Source organism: Cheilinus undulatus, linkage group 12 (genome assembly GCF_018320785.1).
Source record: "Cheilinus undulatus linkage group 12, ASM1832078v1, whole genome shotgun sequence".
Lineage (NCBI taxonomy): Eukaryota > Metazoa > Chordata > Actinopteri > Labriformes > Labridae > Cheilinus > Cheilinus undulatus.
In genome coordinates, this window is record NC_054876.1 from 30,326,390 (window position 1) to 30,343,692 (window position 17,303).

General features: G+C 39.4%; 1 protein-coding gene across 9 annotated transcripts in view; it reads left to right on the forward strand.

Annotated features, from left to right (window-relative positions):
* The window catches only part of nbeaa (neurobeachin a), a 164,433-nt gene extending 148,868 nt beyond the window's left edge, over positions 1 to 15,565 (forward strand). For 6 of the 9 annotated variants that reach the window (XM_041801758.1, XM_041801759.1, XM_041801762.1 and 3 more), the window contains 11 exons: positions 2,259 to 2,411; positions 2,533 to 2,697; positions 3,085 to 3,174; positions 6,336 to 6,528; positions 8,686 to 8,757; positions 9,094 to 9,249; positions 12,001 to 12,171; positions 12,294 to 12,395; positions 13,256 to 13,452; positions 13,569 to 13,720; positions 13,933 to 15,565. In XM_041801758.1, coding sequence (XP_041657692.1) covers positions 2,259 to 2,411; positions 2,533 to 2,697; positions 3,085 to 3,174; positions 6,336 to 6,528; positions 8,686 to 8,757; positions 9,094 to 9,249; positions 12,001 to 12,171; positions 12,294 to 12,395; positions 13,256 to 13,452; positions 13,569 to 13,720; positions 13,933 to 14,023 — 1,542 coding nt within the window. In that variant the 3' untranslated portion in view covers positions 14,024 to 15,565. The remainder of the gene's footprint in view (positions 1 to 2,258; positions 2,412 to 2,532; positions 2,698 to 3,084; positions 3,175 to 6,335; positions 6,529 to 8,685; positions 8,758 to 9,093; positions 9,250 to 12,000; positions 12,172 to 12,293; positions 12,396 to 13,255; positions 13,453 to 13,568; positions 13,721 to 13,932) is intronic. The other 3 variants (XM_041801760.1, XM_041801765.1, XM_041801766.1) reach the window with 1 other exon arrangement.
* The last annotated feature ends 1,738 nt before the right edge of the window (positions 15,566 to 17,303 follow it).

Genomic DNA, 17,303 nt, shown 5'->3' on the forward strand with positions numbered 1-17,303 from the left:
TGCTATTTCAAATAGTTCATCACCTTCTTCAGTAACAAAACTGACAGATGTAATGAAATATGTTGAAATGTGTGTCTCTTTGTAATTATAGACATGCTACATCCTTCCACAAAGCCTTACCGCAAATTACAGCATAAAAGTTAGCACTTAACATTAAAAATTGCAGCGCCAGTTTTGGTCCTCTTTGTAGGTCAGCATCCACATGCCTGTGCTCAGTGTGATTATGGATTGTTATGCCAGTTTAACCTTTAATGTCATTACTCTACTTTGCTGGTTTAGATCTTGCTAGTATGGTGAAAAGAGGAGGCTCATTAACCAAGGAATGAAAGTAAAAAATTACATTAACTAAACTTACTGTAACTATCTTTTTTTTTTGTACTTGTACTTTTTTAAAAACAATCATTACTTTTACTTTTACGGAATTACAGTTTAGGGGGAGTATTTTACTTCATTACACTGTAAAAGCATCAGTTTCAGAGTAAAAAAAATAAACACTAATAGCCAAAATGAGGAGGTCCAAGCTTTCTGGCAACAACTCGAAACTGGCCAGTAGTTTGACTTTCACAACATATGATGATGAGCACATAGCACTAGAATGATTCCACATTTCATCCCAAAACAGCTGTTGCATTTTACTTTAGGCGATGTTACACCTTATAACAGGGGTCACTAACTGGCGTGCTGCGGTCCGGGTTCTGGATGCAGACGCCATCCGTGACGGACCTGGACCTGGACCTACAATTAATAGATTCAAAGGGAACTTTAAATTTGACAGGGTGTTTCTATTTTAACCGGCGCAGCTACTCTAGGATTTACGATACTGGTTTTGCAGATCAGGAAATGCACAGACCAAATGCATGTGAGTTAAGCCATCTCACGTGACGCTACTCGGCCAATGAACTGTCTGCATTCCATGCGGTAAAAATTGAATTGCTGCATTCATATGATGGACAGAATAGAGGAAGACAGAAAGAGAAAAGAAAGAAAGACAAAGAGATTAGACGAAAAGATGAGAGAGCTGAGACAAGGAGAGATTCAGAGAGATTCACAGATGGAGAAACGGGTGAGCTGTAGACACTTTATAAAGTATTTTAAGAATTTATGGAGTAATACATTTTGTAAATTAGCTTTAAAATGACAATCCAATTATAACTACTTTTACTTCTGTAATGTGTTACTTTGTTTAAATAAAAACTTGTGTTTCAAATAAAAATTACAGCATTAAAGGAAGCTAATTTTCATATTTTATCAGCGCAACAAGTCCCTGAAATTGCACCCAGATCCACATATCACACTAACTCCAGTTAAACATTATGGTGTTCTGGACCTTTGGTTTAATACATTTTCTCTGACTGGACCTCTTTGAATTTTAGTTGATTACCCCTGCCTTATAATAACCAACCTGGTTAGAGATTCATATTCTCTAGTTTTTAATGCACACTGAGGACAGATCATCTTTCACTGTGAAGGCCCATTTGGTAGCCAAAAGTAGCTACTTAGTACTGTAAATTAACTTAAAATTACCTTTTTACTTTTACTTGAGTTTATATATAGACTAGTACTTTTACTCCTACTTAAGGACCAACATTACTGTAAATGTTATTTCTCCAAATAAATAAATTATGTTTCTTGTGAAAGCTTTAAAACATCTAGTTGACTAATCATACATATCCTTATGATTCATATAAGTTTTACATATTTAGGCAGGCCTGTAATCTAACGATGTATTCATGCATTCATTTGTTTTACCTGGTTTGCTCATCCCAAGTACGTGTGCTGATATGCACTTTATGAAATTTCCTCCCAAAGGCAATAAGTTCAAATCAAATAGGTTAAAGTTGGAGTTATTGTAAAAGCCAGATCAAAGTGTGCCTTTTTAAATGACTAGTTTTGGGCTTTAGTACCTTTTTTAGATAGGGGAGTGGACAGAGTCAGAAACTTGGGAGAGCATGAGGAATGACATGCAGAAAAGGAGCCATAGGCTAAATTTCAATCAGGGCCACCCGTAATGAGGACAAACACCTCTCTCTATGGGAAAAGACACAACCACTAGGCCCCCTAAAACCAATCTTTAATTAGAAACAAGACAAAACAAATCAATCAGTATTAGACACTGGAGTAGAGGGGTTTTTAAGAAAGAAGGCTTTAAGTATTTGCAGGAAATAAAACAGGTCTTTGAGAAAAATTAGGGAAAAAATAATGACAAGGAGGTAATACTTAAGTTAAAAAGAAGCATGTGTTTCTGTGGTTTCTATTAGGAGCTAATCCCTGAGTTCTACTACTTGCCTGAGATGTTCGTCAACAGTAATGAATATGAGCTCGGTGTGCGTGACGATGGCGTTCCTGTGTGTGACGTGGAGCTTCCTGCTTGGGCCAAGAAGCCTGAAGACTTTGTGCGAATCAACCGGATGGTGAGAAACGCACACCCTAAAGACCTAAAAAATGTGGATACATTCACTGGATAGACACTGACAAGAGCCGCTTCTTGCTTCTTCCTGTTGTCCTCTTTCCCTCTCACCTCGCTGTCTCAAGGCATTGGAGAGCGAGTTTGTGTCGTGTCAGCTCCATCAGTGGATTGATCTCATCTTTGGCTACAAGCAGCGTGGGCCAGAGGCCGTCCGTGCTCTCAATGTGTTCAACTTCATCTCGTATGAAGGAGCCATCAACCTGGACAATCTAGATGCTGCACAGCGTGAGGTTAGTTTCCTTGACAACATATCACCCCTGTTTGACTCACAAACCAAAGATCACAGTGCAGAAATCTCTCCCCATGAGTGCCTCACACTGTGATAGCAGGGGTTTAGTTCAAGATCATAAGGTAGCATTATATTCATTTGATGTTTAGAATATAGATTATTTTTCTTCATGGCAGTAAATTAAAGTTTCTCCATTAGGGATGAAATGGTACTAGCACATGTTTCTGGAAGCATGCAGCAAGACAAACATGCATTTTCAGAGAAAGTAAAGTGTCTGAAATGAAAGGAGAAGATTTGTTTTTTTTCCAAATGTGATTTTATGTTATTAAAAACCTGTTTGACCTTCCTTTTTGTTTTGCACACACCATCTGTGTCTCTCCTACAACAGGTGATTGAGGCTCAGATCCAGGCGTGTGGTCAGGTCCCCTCCCAGCTGCTGATCGAGCCACACCCACCTCGCTCCTCTGCAATGCACCTGGTGAGCATGACTCATCAAAACTGGAGAATTTATAACAGTACCCTCTGTATATTTACAGACATCCTTAAAAAACATTTGTGAACTCATGCATTACGTATTAGTTATTTCAGGTTTTTGATGATAGATATTTAAGATAGAGAGAACGGGAGAGTTTGTACTCAGATTGTAGTTTATGAGCATCAAAACACCTTAGAGGAGATATAGCTGGTTACAAGACAATGGTCAATAAATGCTGATGATTCTGGTTGAAATTTAAAAGCAAAAGAACATTGATTGTTTTCATGAAGTTATTTCAAATAAGTGTTACAGCTGCCATCAGGTCAGTATCAGATCTGTAGATTAACACACAGCAGAAATGTGGAGCCATGTCAGTCTCAAAGAGAATAAATGCACACAAATATTTCATTAGATAAAGCCAAGTTAAAAAATGTAGTTCAATCCAAGATGGAGGAGTCTCAAAGATACAAAATGCAAATGCAGTGTTCAAAATTGATTAAATATTTGTAGAAAAAAAATTATAGATAGATAGATAGATAGATAGATAGATAGATAGATAGATAGATAGATAGATAGATATGTGGTTGCGCCACCTGACATTTGCAACTGATTTTAAATTTAAGAGGTAAATACTTTGGCACATGTTACTTTGGTTATTTTAGAAGATGGCTACATATATTTATATAAAATAAAGAACATTTTAGTAAAAACAAAATTTTGATGTTTTACCTTGGTTGTACCACCTGACATGCAAAGTATATCCACTCATCTACGCAAAACTGTAATTAACCTTTTTTCCTAAAATGTGATTCCTCATTCACCTAATATGAAGTCAAGTTTATAGTTTAAGACTTTTAAATAATAATATTCGTTTCGTATATTGACACTTTGTTCTTAACACCTGAAACACTGGTTGCACCCCCTGATATTTGCAACTAATTTCAACTTAAACAGGCGAATATTCAGACACATGCCGTTACTTTAGTTCTTCATAGAAAGTGGACACAGATGTTTTTAAAATAAAATCAAGAGATTTATAGTAAAATAGATATCTAACAGTTTTACATTGGTTGTGCCACTAACAGTGAAAATGTACCTGCTCATCTGTGACTGGAAATACATTTTTTTATCTAAACTTAAAAAAGATCTATAAACCATTTCACTCGGCCATGACTGTCAGTTGGAGTTAAATGGATGATAAATTATGCTAGAACCTGTATTTATCTCTTCATTTTAAAATAAAAGTCTTATGATTACGTTACATCACCCTGACATTTGAGAACTTGCATATTCTGTTTTCTGATGATTTCACTAACTTTATATTGAGAAATTTTTGTTAAATTTATTTATATTGAAGATTTCAGCTATAAAATCATGCCAAAGCATTCAAATTAAAGTTTCTCACTATTAGAGAATATTTGTAATCGTGTTAGTAATCTATTCATCCATTCATTGTAAAGGTTTTAGATGCTAAAATACAAATTTAAATAAAGTGAAATTTATTCAAATAATGTAGGTTTTGTAGACCAAACTGATACATGCCATGAACTGGTAAATTATTTTCAAAAAGGAAAAATTAGATTTGGAATCAAAAATATGCACGTCATGTCATTGACCCATATTTGTGTATATAAAAGTGTCACAGTATCAAATGTGATCAAACAAAAAAAGTCAACCTTGTTGAATTATCTGTGATTATTTTTATTTCACTCATTTAATAGCATAAGCTGGTACTTTTTAGCCCATAACCCCTAAAAATACTGTGCCAGAGACCGGGGACCCCACCATCACTGGAAGTAGTTAAAGCATATAAAGTGGTGCAGAACCCTGCACACTAACTTAGAGGCTTTTCCCAACTCAGAGCAGCACAAAACAACACAACAGTGTTAAATGGATATTATAAAGTTATTCATTGTAAGAAAGGCAAGAAGCATAATTCCATTTATATACTGCTGAGAAGGCATACAACATTTAATAACAAACATATATTTTAATTTTTTTTTTTGTACTGTATGTTCATTTCAGTGTAAATTCACCATTTGACTGTGGTATTGTTCTAAATTTAGCTTATTTTATGTGTCTGTTTTTATAATAATGAATACAATAATCCATCTGAAATCATTTTGAATTTGTCTTAGTTTTTTGGAAGGGAGCTCACAACCCTTGTCTTGTGTCTTTCAAGTCCCCAAGGCTCCAGTCTCCCACTTTGAGAACTGCTGAGCATGTCAATATAACATCATACTAACTGAGGAAAAACAGACATCCTCTTAAATGAATCTCACTAATTAACAGGCAACTAGCATTGTCAACAACCTTTGCACCAAAGGAAACCACGTGAATGAATATTAAGCTGAGAGGATGTAGTAACTTGTTTCTAAAGCAGGACTGTAAATAATATTATTACTATAAAACTGCTAAAAGAGAAACTGCAAGAAGAGGGGCAGTCTTTTAGGGGGTTGAATTTCTATTCTCATTTGTAAATACTGAAATATATACTTGTGTGAGATTGATCTGGCTCCATATAGAAATAGTAAGAAATAGCCTTTGTTTACATTTTGCACAGCATAAATTCACAGTCTTCACGAGTCTCTCTCCAACTTATAAAGAAAGCAAGGGGAGATTTTCGGCCAACATAAACACAAAATAATTTCTTTCAGATGCCTTTCTCTTATTCTGAAGGATTTTCTTGTGAGATGTTGGTATGAAAGAGATTTGAGTGTTAGTCCCCTGCGGTGAAGAGCTTCATTATAAAGCTGTATATGAGATTTGATGATGTCTTGCTTTTTTCCAAAGCAAGCTCTGCCCTGGTTTTAGCCCCTCTGTCCTCCCTGCTCCCCTCAGTAGCTCGAGGCCTCAGTGTCTCCACATCAGAACCATCCATTTCAACCCAAACCTGTCAGTCCCAGCCCCCGACCAGCCAAATCCTCCACCTCCTCTCCTGGGCCCAGAGCCCCCCTCAGTGTGTGTACCTGCTCTGACCCTGTGCTCCCACTAATAGACCTTTTCCCTCCCTCCCTCTGTCCCATCTGTTCTGTCTCTCCCTCCATTCCCTCCTCCTCCTCTTTCCCCTGACCTTCCCTCCTCTCTCTTCCCTTCTCTCCTCCTCCTCCTCCTCCTCCTCTCTGTCCCTCTTTCTTTCTGTCTTTCTCTGTCTGTCTCACCAGTGTTTCCTTCCCCAGAGCCCCCTGATGTTTAAGGATCAGATGCAGCAGGATGTCATCATGGTGCTCAAGTTCCCCTCCAACTCCCCCGTCACCCATGTCGCAGCCAACACACTCCCCCACCTCAGCATACCAGCAGCCGTTACTGTCACGTGTAGTCGGTTGTTTGCTGTAAACCGCTGGCACAACACAGTTGGTGAGTGCTCGACTGCCTTAAAAAAATGGGAATATTGTTAACGTTTTCTAACATTGTACTGTTTTTTTAAGCCATTATATCCGTGTTTGCAGATACTCTTACATTAAGATAAAGAATAACCTCCAGTATATACAAACACATTTAAAGCACTGGTTAAAGAAATGATCTGAAGAGATACATAAATGACCCCATTCACCTAAATAACTCCTTATAATACACAAATACACCTAAAATAGGGTTAAAATAGTTAGGTTCAAAAATAACAATTAATAAGGAACTATCTATGTGGCTAGTTTTAGACTTTGAAACCGTCTTTCACCAGATGCTGCCAAGTCTTCATGCGGCTTTGATTCTTTACAATATGACATATTTCATCACGTTAGAGGCGAGCTAAGGCGGTTTTCACATTAGGCACAACTGTTTCAGACTGTGCCTTCCTCTCTCCCCTGCTGGTCTGCTTTCGTTAGTAACATTGTTCCATGCCTGAGCACTTGGGAACAATATGTACACAGTATGACACAGTAAGTGGTGATATGCATGCATTTTTTGCATATATGCCATGAAGAATAAAAGCAACCATAGAAACCACTTGCATTGATGGTTTTATGCTTCTTGTAGACACTTGAGTCCATTCTATAGGCCACTATGGATGTTTTTATTTGTAAGATAGCTACAGAAAACCTCTTCTTACCTCCACATCTAGCATGCAGCTGAGAGGGTGAAGTAGATCTGTGCTTCAATGATGTAAGGGTAATTGAAAATGGTAAAACATAAATGGACTTAAATAGTAAATAGAGCTTGAATAGTGCTTTTCCTGCTATGGAGAGAGGCCATCAGTGTTAACTACACATGCACAGTATGGATGCTCCTACAGGGAGCATCTATACCGGGCATACTGTGTAATTAAGATTAAGTGTCTTATCCAAGGACACATCGATATGTGACATAGGACCGAACCCACAACCTTCCGGTTATAAAACGACCAACTCTTCCTACTGAGCTACAGTCACCCAAGAGGCAGGAGACATTTAGATTTGGCTTTACACTGATGAGTGCCCTCTGCTCATGCATGGTTTGGTTCACATTTTCTGTGTGCACAAATACACATGAATCAAGCCCAAGACCACTTTGAGAAATGCGAGTATGGTTCATTTGTGTCCACACTGATCAAATGACCTGGACTTTGGGGTCAGAAACAGTCTTTAAACCACCAGTCTTTGTCAAAAAAAATCACTCACAACTGTGGACAAAATCAATGCATTATCATCAGTTTATGAACTCAGATAAACATCATCTTCTTGATTTAGAGGATTTAAAATTTTCAATTTTGTGTCTTTCGAAACATTTAAAAAAAAAAAAACCCTAATAAAAACATAGTCATGTACCTTCAGAAGACACATATATGTTTTGAAGAGAGAGATGAAACAAAACAATTACAAAACACTTAATGGTCAAGATTAGGCTACATGTTCGAAATACACATAAATAAGCCTGCTGATCAATGGCATTTTATGCTCAATCACAGCAGAGATGACAAGGAAAAGGAATTTCACAGAGACTGAAATAGAGGTGCTTGTGGGTGAGGTGGAGGCCAGAAAAATTATTTTATTTAGTGATCACAGTCGTGGCATCACTAATAAAAGAAAAACAAGCGAGTGGCAGCACGTCATGATTGCTGTAAATAGTGTGAGTGCCACAGAGCGATCTGCAGTCTGTTCCCTACACTGCTGTGCGTCAGGATGAATGAGTCATGTGTTGACCCAGGCCACCGTGCCACTAAATTTGTCAAAACCATGTTTGAGATACAAATAATTTGTACATTGATTATATGCACATTTTTTTCGGTTCACATAGACAAATTTATTTTCACTTGGAGCCATTTGTAGTTTTAGGCCTTCATTAATCTCTTTAATGGCCTCTTTATTACACAAGGATGCCTGTAATTAATTTTGTAATATCATAGAGTGTCACAAGGCAGTTTAAGTCACTTTTATTATTGTTTGTGCTTTCATATAAACATAAGCCAGCATCACAGCCTTCACTGTAAAGCTCTTGACAAGGGGATTACATAATAGGATGTAGTTTTCTTTATTGCTTTATTGTAAATTGATGTTTGTGTATGACAGCCTGCAATGTTTGACTTTTTAAACCTCTTAGGCCTCCGTGGTGCTCCTGGATACTCTCTGGAACAGGCCCATCATCTCCCCATAGAGATGGACCCTCTTATAGGTCAGTGAGCAAAAATCTCCTCAGCAAAGCTGAAGGTTTTATGTCTTTTGTCATACAGATATCAGTAAATATATAAGTACAATAGTGCTGTGGGATGAAAATTATTTGAAAAAACTCAAAGGTCTAGTGATACTGCTATAAAGGACACTTTTTCTGCAAGTAGCTGATGAGGCTCAGTCGTGTTTATAATAGGCTGTAAAAATCTGTTGTGTGACAATTTAAACGCGGACTTGAGTGATGATCAATCAGCAAAGGCATCCATTAGAGTGCTTGTTAACCTTAGTCCATGTCGATGCCCTCATTAACCTTTAACCTTCCTCTTGTTCTCACATTAAGCAAACAATTCAGGCGTGAACAAGCGTCAAATCACCGACCTGGTGGACCAGAGCATCCAGATCAACACGCACTGTTTTGTGGTGACCGCCGACAACCGCTACATCCTGGTGTGTGGCTTCTGGGACAAGAGCTTCAGGGTTTACTCCACTGAAACTGGTATGAATCATATTATTTATAAAACTTGACTCTAAGCTGAAAACTCATCTTTAAAATTAAAATCTGTGCTGCCACAGATGCATGCAAACTCTTCTCTGCTTTTAACTCTCTCCTCTCTCCTTCAAACCCACAATCCCCCAGTATGTTGACTCTGGACACGTTTGCCTCTTACTTTATTGACAAGGTTTCTACCATCAGTAATCAATTCTCTGAGCCTGTCCAACTCAGCTTTGTGCCACCAGCTAGTGATTCCTCACTTAGCTCATTCTCTCCACTGAGTGAGAGCGAAGTCACCGGACTTGACTCTAAGCCCACAACCTATCCAATACCATCACATCTCTTGCAGACGATTGAGCCCACAATCAGCCCTGCTGTAACTTGGATCATCAACTCCTCTCTGTCCACATGTGTTTTCCCTGCTGCATTCAAGCAAGCATGGGTCACACAACTGCTCAGAAAACTCACCCTCAACCCAGCCCAGGTTGAAAATTACAGACCGGTCTCACTTCTCCCATTCCTATCAAAAATACTGGAGCGCACCGTCTTCAACCGACTCTCAGGATCCTTGCAGACCAATGATCTACTTGATCAGAATCAATCTGGCTTTAGGCGGGGCCACTCTACTGAAACTGCACTTTTGTCGGTAACGACTAGAGCAGCTGGTCAGTCCTCATTTCTCTTACTGCTTGATCTGTCTGCTGCCTTTGACACAGTAACCTATCAAATCCTCCTCTCCACACTTTCTTCACTTGGTATCTCAGGATCTGCTTTCCAGTGGTTTAAGTCCTACCTCACTGGGAGATCTTTAAGAGTATCATGGAGGGGAGAACTGTCCAAACTGCATGGCTTATCAACAGGAGTGCCTCAAGGGTCAGTGCCTGGTCCCCTACTTTTCTCAGTATACACCACCTCCCTTGGTGCAATCATCTGCTCCCACGGCTTTTCTTATCACGGCTATGTAGATGATACACAGCTTCTCCTATCCTTTCCACCAGATGACACAACTGTCTCAGCTTGGATCTCATCCTGCCTTGCTGATTTTTTTAAATGGATGAGGGAACGTCACCTTCAGCTCAACCTGTCCAAGCTCTTATTATCATTCCAGCCAATCCCACTGTGGAACCACAGATCATTATCCAGCTTGGATCAAACAATCTCGTGTCCACTAAGTCTGCCCGAAATCTCGGTGTCATGATTGATGACCAGCTAACCTTCAAGGTTCATGTGCCCTTGATTGCTCGGTCCTGCCGATTTGCCCTCTATAACATCAAGAGGATCAGACCCTACCTGACAGAGCATGCAACACAGCTCCTGGTATAGGCTCTTGTAATATCACACATTGGCTACTGCAACTCATTACTGTAAAACCTCTGCAGATGATCCAGAATGCAGCAGCACGTCTGGTCTTCAACCAACCCAAGACAGCCCATGTCACTCCTCTTTTCATCTCTCTACACTATCTCCCAGTTGCAGCTCACATTAAATTCAAAACTCTAATCATTGCTTACAAAGTAGTAACCAAAACTACAGGTCTACACTCCTTCTCGCCCACTACGCTCAGCAAGCGAAAGGCGCCTGGAACTGCAAGCACATCAGGCTCCTAAGTCACTAGCCCGACTCTTCTCTTCTGTTGTCCCGAAATGGTGGAATGAATTACCTAACTCCATTCAATCCGCAGAGTTCTTCAGTACTTTCAAGAGAAAGCTAAAGACCCAGCTCTACTATGCACTTAGCTAGACTATTCTCCACTGTTGTCCCCAGTGGTAGAATGAGTCTCCCAACTACAGTTTGCTCGCACTATCATGCTCTACTTCTGGGATTTTTTACCCAGCTCTTTGTGAATGACCCAGCACTTTGTAGTTTGGTCATTAGTGTTGTGAAGACAATTGAATGCACATTGAGATTGAGAGAGATTTCACATTTTGGTTGTTTCATTGTTGATGTTTATTTAAAACAAAACTAAAAAAAAAACATGTTTACATTATGTGCTTTGCCTTTAACACTGCATGGTAGCACCTGCATCCAATTGGACTTGAAGCACTTTGTGGCACTTACTGATGTTGTTTCTTCTTGTCTAGATCTTTGCTTGTGTTATTCTTGCTCTCAAATGTTTGTCACTTTGGATAAAAGTGTCTGCTAAATGACATTCTAACACTGTAACATTAAAACTAAATGTATGACTCTGCAAGAGGTCTTGCTGTAAATCAGGATCATCTAGGGTCATGCATATTCTCCTGATGTTTTGAATGCATTTTCGGTTCTTCCCTCTTATTGTGCTAAGTGGGACTAGACAAGAATAAATCCTGAGCCTTCTATTTGAACGGGAAGTAGTTTCCTCAACAAAATTATGTCTGCATATGAGGGAAACAGTACTGTACAACACAAACAATATTATTTCGTTACTTTTGTACAGTTACTTTAACAGATATGTTTTTTAAGTGTTAAAAATGGCTGCTTCAAGAGAAACTCATAAACAACACACTGTATCTCCCAGTTTTTTTTACCGCAAGTTTTGATTTTTTGTCGGCTGGTTAGTAGGAGGCAAGTAAGAACCGGTGTCAGTCATAAGAGACATAAGAATAAAAAAAGAATCCCCCTATTTCCTAAAATTTCAAGCCATTACCAAAATTTCTTTTAGAAAGTCTTAAACTATTTTTCAAATCCTATCAAAAATGTCCCAAGTAATTATCTATGGCCATCAGATGAAGGGAACAAACAGCATATATTGACTCCTCTTCTGTTTCTCCACAGGAAAGCTGACCCAAATCGTTTTTGGTCACTGGGATGTTGTGACGTGCCTGGCCCGGTCAGAGTCTTACATTGGAGGAGACTGCTACATTGTGTCTGGCTCCAGAGATGCCACTCTTCTTCTGTGGTACTGGAGTGGCAGACATCACATAATAGGCGACAACCCAAACAACAGTGAGTGCTGACATTTTAGGAACAACATACAAGAAGTCTCCTCTCATGTCTGTGCAAAGAGTGCTTTTAGCCATACAGGAGAAACAACTTTCAAACAGGCTGTGACTTTGTTTCTCCCTCAGGTGACTATCCTGCGCCGAGGGCAGTACTGACAGGACATGACCACGAGGTGGTGTGTGTGTCTGTGTGTGCAGAGCTGGGACTGGTTATCAGTGGAGCTAAAGGTTTGTGCATCTTTATCCATTTGTCTGTGCCTTAAGGTTTCCTTATTACATTGAAATCACATTTAGATTAGCTGAACTCAAACTATTTACTGTATATCATTTCAGTCAGGAACACTCTCATCAAACATTTGACCATTTTATTGCAAAATGGATTTATTTCAGTTTTACTTGGCAGAGAAAGCTCTGCTCTAAAGAAAGAGGTGTAATTAGCTGTGAGAGCTGGAAGAAAATATTTGATGATCAGCTGGCTGTCAGCTGATCATGGCTGAGAAGTATGACTACCATTTCCTGTATGAACTAATGCTAGGCTTCATTTAAAGTCTAAATGATTAAGTGTTAAAACATTAAAAGGGGCGTATCATGAAATATCCACTTGTAGATATGTTGCACATACTGTATATTTGGGCATCCAGACCGACAAAAAGTTAAGTAAGCCAACACTCTCCATTGTTTGTGGTCCACCTATTTCTGAAAACATTAGACCTAATTGTCTTCAAAGAAAGGCCATTTAGAGCAGGTTTATACGGGGTCAAAAACCTCCTCTGGTGCTTGATCCATGTTGTATTTTGACTGGAGCATGGCACAGACACTTCAATGAAGCCACAAGTGAACGTGTTTTAAGGTGAACGACCTTTAAACTCTCTGATGCATATATTATGTCAGCAAGTTTGACCAAAACTTTACATTAGAACAGTGTTTCCCAACTATCTTTCATTGGAGCCCCCCTACATGTACCTAAGAAAGCAGAGCCCCCCCTTTATCAACATCTGATGGTCATCTTAAACTTTTGCACCATACTGTATGTTGTCGTTTCTGGTCACTAGATTTAACTCATCTCTTTATTTGCTTCTTTCCCACAGAGGGCCCATGCTTGGTTCATACCATCACAGGTGACCTCCTGAGAGCCCTGGAGGGGCCTGAGCTGTGCCAGCGGCCCCGCCTCATCTCTGTGTCCAGTGAGGGTCACTGCATTATCTATTATGAGCGAGGCCGCTTCTGCAACTTCAGCATCAATGGCAAACTGCTCGCACAGATGGAAGTCAACGATTCCACACGGGTATGCCTCTCAGAATTTAAACTGTAGAAGTGGACTATTTATGTTGCATATGCATGTAGACATGATTATTGTCCTTATTAACTTAAGCCTACTTTACGCCATCTTCTTTTTTTCAGGCTATTTTGTTGAGCAGCGATGGGCAGAACCTGGTAACAGGAGGCGATAACGGGGTTGTTGAGGTGTGGCAGGCGTGCGACTTCAAACAGCTTTATATCTACCCAGGTTGTGACGCAGGCATCCGTGCCATGGACCTGTCACATGACCAGAGGTAAAGCAGACACTCTGACTGTGATATGTAGAGATGCAGACAGTAAAAATAGCTAAGTTTATGGCAGTGGAGAGAGCTATAATCATTAAGCCATAATCTGGCAGAGGTTGTTGTCAGTCTTTTAATATGTGAAGTACATTAAAGCAGCACACCTAATTTTAACACTTTAGGTTTGTTTTATAGATTTTGTCTTCTATTTGTTCTGCCCTTAGGACTCTGATCACTGGCATGGCATCTGGCAGCATCGTGGCATTCAACATAGACTTCAACCGCTGGCACTATGAACACCAGAACAGGTATTGAGGTGGATAGCATGAGGAGGAAGAATGATGGAGAGAGGAAAAGAGAACAAGAGTGACAGGAAGTGCTGTGTATCTGCAACACGGGGGAAACTACAGGTACCAAGAGGACGTCAAAACAAGTACCGGACCTTTAGGCTCTATTCCCTTGTGAAGTTAACTGGATTGGAAGTTGCAGCAGCACTGGTGGAAATAACTTTGTCTGTGCACACGTGTACGAACACACGTGAGTAACCACAGGCACATTATACTCTGAAGACACACACCACAACCTGCTCATAACATAGACCGACTGCAGAATGGAAAAAAGAGCAAGTCAAGCAGACCTCTTAGAGGTCGATCATGACTGTACCACTACAGGACTCATGCAGTTCCTGGTACGCTTAATGCTTCACAACAAATTTCCTGAGTTTTATTTTCCTCTCTGATTTTCTTCCTTGTGATTTTTCTTCCCTGTTTTTCTTTTGAGGGGAGTTCAGTCATGAGATTAGATTCTGGGTAGATAAAAGATTTAAACTCCTTCAATTTGTCATATCTGATTAGAAATGGTCAGAAATTAAGCAGCCCCACCTGCTATTCAAAAACTGGTGCTATTGGCTTGATCTTAAATTCTTAATGAAAAAATTTACCTGGAGCTTATGATTTTGTCTCATTCCATTTTTCCTCTTATTTTTTAAATGTATTCTTTTGTTGTTTTTCTTTTACCTGCAGCAGGGTTAGGTCTGATTTTGATGTAAATAAGACTCTGCTGCTGTCAGAGTCAACACGACTTCTTTCACTACACAAACTGCGCTTCTCACCTTTAATTTATTAATGACTTGCTGTATGTAAAATATTGTGTAATAATTATTATAATGTTGACAAGACTGATGGTAAAAATGGCGGTGTCAAGGATGGTGATAATTTTGCCGGAGATGGTAATGATAATGAGATCTTGCCAGTGCCACCAAGGACGACAACCACGAGACTGACATGATTTCCTTTGTATATTTGGTGATTGTTTTGTCAAATATGTACATATAGTCTCGGTTCAGGCTCGGCGGAAGACTTAATCAGCTGAATAAGACTGAAAGCGCAAAGGAAACAACCTTCACTTACCCACATTTGTTGATTATTTAAAAAAGAGAATCAAATCAATGTAAAAGTTTGTTTTTGTATTTGCACTTTGCACCAATCACATATCATTATTTATTAGCTTGGTTCTTTCTGGTCGGCTGCCATTTTGTTTAGGTCCATCTTTTCCCCGACGGGATTATTTGTGCATTGATGTTTGTAATTTAAAAACGTTGAGCTCATGTGTGATTCTTAGGTTTTACAACCTCACAGTTGTAAGCAATATCATGATTCTGTAGCTGATAGAGGAGAGGGAGATGAGGGAGGAGGGATGAAATGTGAGACGTTCTGTATGTGTGAAGCCATCTTGATCAAATGCGCACATGCACATACTCTATCGACAGGTTCAACTTACGTATCCAAAAAAAGGTTAAATATTTTTGGATCTATGAAACCCTAAAAACTATTGTATTCATGTTTTATTGCAAAGATGTAAAATATGACATGTGTGAGTTGAAAAAATCATGATAAGAAAAATAAAATATGCAAAGAATTTGATGACTTGACTTTTCATTGGTCACATATTCCTTTCCCTTTAGAGTCCTTTTCACTGAGTCAGAGCAGCACTTTACATGGAGAGAGATGTCAAGGATGGGTTATTGACACATATTCAAGAATCCAGTCTGAAGAAACATCCTTCTAAAAAGACTTCATAAGACTCTTAGAGTTTCGATGTTGCTCTCCAGACAGAGCAGAGTAGGTTTTTGACCTGTCTGCTTTTCTGTGTTGTCCATTATAGACGTCATATTCTGTAGCACTTCAAAATGCAGGAGCAGAAGATAGGTTGAAGATGCAGTTTTAACTCATCTTAAGGTTCACCTTGAAGGCACACATGCAAATCTACTGTTTTTAAACTTTTATTCCACTTTGGCCTTATATGTTAGCTGATAAATCATCTTATTTTAACCTGTGTCCTGGCACAGTTTTTAAGACTTTATTGAGGACAGATCCCAGAGTTCAACAGTGAAAGGTTCTCTGTCTAATGTGCTCTTCTCAAATTACCCACAGGGCTTTGTCCTCTCTGCAATTTAATATTATCTGTACACTGACGGCTGCAGAAGTTCCCATCCAGGAAGATGGATTCTAAAGTTTGCAAATGATATAGTCACAGTATGTCTTTTACAGGGGTGAACACAGCACCTGGACTAGGGATGAAGGATTTTATTAAGTGGTCTGACAACTCCCTTTAAAACAAAATGTTACAAATACTAAGGACCTGAAAAGATTCAAGATGGAAGTTGTGTCCCCTGATTTTAACAGCAACAAAGGGGGATGTAGCTTTGTAAACATCTTAGCAGTGACTGCATTTTCTCCAGAAGCTTGGTCAGGTTGGAGCATACAGCAAACTGAGAACTTTTTCCAGCTTGATTCTGGGCCTAATTTGCAATCTTCACCTGGTTTGATGGCCTTTCAATTTGATAAAGTTTGAGTTTAAGTGGTTTAGGTTGCCAGTTAAATCACTGGCATTAAGTGACCTGATTTGTTTCAGATCGTTTAGAGAGTAATATCTAAGGCACAAGACATGTCAGAATGTCCTGAGTCTTGTCTCCATGCTGAATTTGAGCTCCTGTCCCCCAGCATGAGATTCAGATTACCAAAGGTCAATCTAAACTAACCCTTTATTACTGAAGATATTTCACAACTAAATCCAAAAATGATCCAATATAAACTCTTTTATTTATGTGTGTTATTTATCTGTGTAACTATGTTTTTTCATTTATTCTTGTATAATGCATGTACAGTCATGTTCTTGTTGGCATGTTTTGTTTGGCATATAGGGTGCTAAGCATTTATCACAGGCCCAGTGTGCCACAACCAAGAACTGGGAGGGGGGGCAGCCAGAGTAAAGCTCAACACATGTCGACACACGGGTTGCTTGACGGCATCTCAGTTGTGTGTGGGCCTTGTCACTCCCTGAGACCACCAGTGGATTTTGGGCCCTTGGAACATCAGCAGCCTGACCAGGGGCTCTTGTTAGCCCTACTAACCTAGGCCAAGCCCCCCCCCCCCCCCCCCACATCCAGCCCTTGCTCTGCCCTAGGTGTGCACTTTTATATTTTTTTAACAGATTGTTTTCCTGTTTTAATATACACGTACACACAGAGCACAACTACGGCTGTGGCAGTCCTCCTTCCTGCCCTCAGGTGCCCTCAGGTGGCTTACTTGCCACA